Below are 2,240 nucleotides of genomic sequence, written 5' to 3' on the forward strand. Positions count from 1 at the left end.
GACCTTTGACCTGGCTAGCCACCTTTGCCTCCTACGGAAAGCAGGGGCCGATCGGCTCCCTTGGGTGGCGGGGCCTGAGGCCTACGCTCTGCTTCCCACGTGGAGTGGAGCCCACTGGGGCTCGGCCTCACGGGGAGCAGGCCCCGCTTCAGTGCATCACCCCAATAAATGCCGTTCTTTAACTTGGAGACTGTCCGAGTGAATTCTTTCAGGACACTAGGACCCCCATATCTAGTCTCCATCACTTCGGGTAGCACCCCAACATTTTTGGGGTCCACCCTGAACTCTTCACCAATGGCTACAGAGAGAGTCTAAGTGAACTCTTTCACACCTGAACCAGCTCTCCCAACTCCAACCTCCACAAAGTTAAGGTGGCAGGGGAGAGGGGCGGGACGGCCACGCACGCACGTCCGCTAGCCTCACCCGGTGCCTACCCAGCTCGTTCCCGCGCCCAGCCCCGTTTCCGCTCGGAAGCCCAACTTGACCGAGTCGCGCATGCGCGCGTGCCGCCGAGCAGCGCCTCCTGGATTGGACAGCCCGGAGAACGTCCTCAGGTCTGTGGCCAATGGTAGCCCGCGACTCCAGGCCAGGCGGGGAGGGCCCGCTTCCGGCGTCCCCAGTACCTAGGAGCGGGAGAGGGAGGGGCTGACGGACGCTCTGCTGGCGCTCGGAGCTCTCTTATTGGCCCGCGAGAGGTTTCTGGAAGGAAGACCTTACGGTGGGCAGGATTTGGCCTAGGCGGGCCCGGGAAAAAGAAGACGGAACGGGAGTTCCCAGCCTGTCCACTGGGCCGCGGTACTGCGCTCCAGGCAGAGTGCCAGACTGGCGAAATAGGCCCAGGCAACCCTGAGGGGGAGGGAGGTGCCGGGCTGCGGAACCTAGGCCCGCTCTTTGTGTACCCAGCAGGTTCTTTGGCCTACAGGAGGCGTCTGTCAGATCCCGGGGCAGGACGGACGGCGGTCCAGGCGTCGTATTGGTCGAGAGGACGTCTGGGGCGCGTAATCCCGCCCCCGGAGCTCCCGGATAGGAGATCTCGGAGCTTCACCCCGGGGCTGGAGGAGGGAGGGGCAGGGGGGCGGGGGGCGGGGCTCGGAGCCTACGAACTCAGGCCCCGGCCCCGCCCCCGGCCCCGGCCCCGGCCCCGCCCTCGGCCCCGGCCCCGGCCCCGCCCTCGGCCCCGGCCCGGCCCCGGCCCCGGCGAGCTGCACCTGCCTTCTTCCCCCGGGCCGCGGCCTTGAGGCTCCTGGGTGAGTTCTGAGCGTCCGGGCCTTGGGGGGGGGGGGGCGGGCGGTGATGACGGCGCTCGGGGCCTGGCCGGGCCGGGCCGGGCCGGGCCGGGAGCGGCCTTTCTTGGCCCCATTTGCCTCCTGCGGATCAGGGGCCCCGTGGAAGGTAGGCAGGCTGGAGGAACCTCCAAGTCCTCAAGCTTTGGCTTCTGCCCAAACCCAGGGCTGCGCAGATGGAGGCCGGAGGAGGTGGTTGCGGCGGCTCCGCTCCGGCCCCGGCCCCGGCCCCGGAAGCCCCCAGTGACCCAGCGAGGCCTTTCGGGGTTGCCAGTGACGAGGAGCCTTCGGGAGGTCCCGGCAGCCAGGAGTCTTGTGGACCCCCCAGGGCTGATGAGGACGTCCAGGGGACCCTGGCTGGGCCCGAGGAAGATTCCCCTGCCCACCTAGGTGAGCCTGGCCACCTACCCCAGCCGAAGCTACGGGCCCCACGAAGGGGGCGTTAGGTTTTGTTGGAGAGGGCTGGGTGCCACCCCCAAACCTATGAGGGACTAGAGCAAACCCAGAAATGCTTCTTGGAGGAGGGGGGCTTAACCGATGGTATCTTCCTGCAAAATGGACGAGGACAGTCAACAGGAGACTCACAGAAGGCCTTTTATTTCAGGTGTGCATGAGCCTTCAGGCCAGACCTCCTTGGACAAAAAATATAACAAAGGAACCAAGGACTCAGGAAAGCCAGGTAAAATGCCTGGCACTGGTGACACCAGTCAGAGAGGGGACTTGCTGACTCCCGGACCTCGAGATGACGAAGACGTGACAGCCGAGGGCTGGCGAAGCAGGCGAAAACATGTGTTCGTGCTGAGTGAGGCTGGAAAGCCCATCTATTCCCGATATGGCAACGAGGAGGCCCTGTCTGCCACCATGGGTGTGATGATGGCTCTAGTGTCATTCATTCAAAGTGGGGACAATGCCATCCGTTCTATCTACTCAGGTAGGGACCGCTGTTTCCCCAAACAG

At 65.0% G+C, this 2,240-nt stretch overlaps 1 protein-coding gene across 1 annotated transcript in view; it reads left to right on the forward strand.

The window, feature by feature from the left end:
• Window positions 1–495: 495 nt before the first annotated feature.
• MON1B (MON1 homolog B, secretory trafficking associated) overlaps window positions 496–2,240 on the forward strand; it is a 5,302-nt gene continuing 3,557 nt past the window's right edge. The window contains exons 1-5 of the mRNA XM_027846095.1: window positions 496–535; window positions 586–1,108; window positions 1,152–1,247; window positions 1,450–1,673; window positions 1,888–2,214. Of these exons, the coding sequence (XP_027701896.1) occupies window positions 496–535; window positions 586–1,108; window positions 1,152–1,247; window positions 1,450–1,673; window positions 1,888–2,214 (1,210 nt within the window). The remainder of the gene's footprint in view (window positions 536–585; window positions 1,109–1,151; window positions 1,248–1,449; window positions 1,674–1,887; window positions 2,215–2,240) is intronic.

The sequence above is a fragment of the Vombatus ursinus genome, unplaced genomic scaffold (genome assembly GCF_900497805.2).
Source record: "Vombatus ursinus unplaced genomic scaffold, bare-nosed wombat genome assembly UNPS02015060.1, whole genome shotgun sequence".
NCBI lineage: Eukaryota > Metazoa > Chordata > Mammalia > Diprotodontia > Vombatidae > Vombatus > Vombatus ursinus.